The sequence below is a fragment of the Helianthus annuus genome, chromosome 3, assembly GCF_002127325.2.
Source record: "Helianthus annuus cultivar XRQ/B chromosome 3, HanXRQr2.0-SUNRISE, whole genome shotgun sequence".
In the NCBI taxonomy this organism is placed as follows: domain Eukaryota; kingdom Viridiplantae; phylum Streptophyta; class Magnoliopsida; order Asterales; family Asteraceae; genus Helianthus; species Helianthus annuus.
In genome coordinates this window covers 137,217,136-137,218,443 of record NC_035435.2, presented here as the reverse complement: position 1 = coordinate 137,218,443, position 1,308 = coordinate 137,217,136, and the positions used below count along the sequence as shown (strand labels likewise).

General features: G+C 50.2%; 1 protein-coding gene across 1 annotated transcript; it reads right to left on the bottom strand.

Annotated features, from left to right (window-relative positions):
- Positions 1-257: 257 nt before the first annotated feature.
- On the bottom strand, positions 258-968 carry LOC110892334. The gene has a single exon (XM_022139504.1). The coding sequence runs from the start codon at positions 966-968 to the stop codon at positions 258-260; it is 711 nt and encodes a 236-aa protein (XP_021995196.1).
- Positions 969-1,308: the final 340 nt, after the last annotated feature.

Below are 1,308 nucleotides of genomic sequence, written 5' to 3'. Positions count from 1 at the left end.
GATGGGTGTAGAATTCACCTCTGATGCTGGAACTGAAGGCCCACCCATTAGTGGGTCCTCCTGCAGTGGCGGGTAGTGGCCGTTGAACCGGTGTACGTGGGGATTGGATTACCAAATCCCGGTGGTGGCAGCGCGATGGGTGTAGAATTCACCTCTGATGCTGGAACTGAAGGCCCACCCATTAGTGGGTCCTCCTGCAGTGGCGGGTAGTGGCTGCCACTCGAATGATGGGGAGTACTAAAGTGAAAGCCCCCCTCTCATACGGACATTCGTACGCCTGATCTTCTGCACCTTGGTGGTTCCGGAGGTGCTTGATATACTGCCGGCAGTGGTGGCGGTGGCGTGACCTCCATGAAACGCGAATCCTCAGAGGGATCCTGCTGCTGCTGTTGCTGCTGGTGGGGCGATGAGTGATGAGAGGGTGTAAAGTACCACTCATATTGGTTAAACCTTGCCTGGTAACTGTCTGGACCACGGTAGGGTGATCCATGAAAAGACGAACCATCAGAGACCTCAATAGGATGGTTGGGGGTCCCGGTCGCAGGCTCGACGGGATCCGTGTCCTCGTCCATGTCCATTGCTTGGTCTCTCGAGAAATGGTCTTCAGGTCCTAGTGGGTTAACACCCACTGGTTCTTGTATGTAGTTTGCCGGGTTAAACCGGCTCTGAAAGACAGGAGTGGGGTCGCCAAAGGAATGGTGCGATAGGGATCGCTGTAATGATATGAAGGAGTGGCGCGAGCCTTCGGGCTCGTTTTCTGATTGCGGCCCATAGGAATTGTAGTAAGGAGGCGTTGAGCTATGCGAGATCGATCGTCTAGCCGGCTCCACATAAGTCCTCCAGGGTTCTTGAGGATCGGCACTCCTAGTAGTGGAAGGAGTCCGCCGGTGCGAAGGCCCGGCTTCGTGATCGTTGGGGGCGCTGATCGGCCCCTTTCCTCGTCCTCCTCTCCTGAATCTTGGCGGCATATTTCCTATCAAATAATTGAAAGATACAACGAAGAAATATAAAGGACAAAGTTAAAATTAAAAACAATTTGGATTATTCCTAAGTTCTTTGTCTAGACTCGAAAATTTAGGAATGTGCAATTGTGTCATTGAGATTAAACACAAAAAAGGCTAGTGCTTAATTCACTCAATGTTGGCTCTGATACCAACCTGCCACACCCCGATATTTCCACATTTTACCGGTGGGCCCGGTATGGGAGTATCGTGACGTAGTTGATATCATTATAGTCAAACAACACAATATTTAAATGCACAGCGGAAGCAAAAGATAGATTTATTTCAACCGAATATAATTGTAATA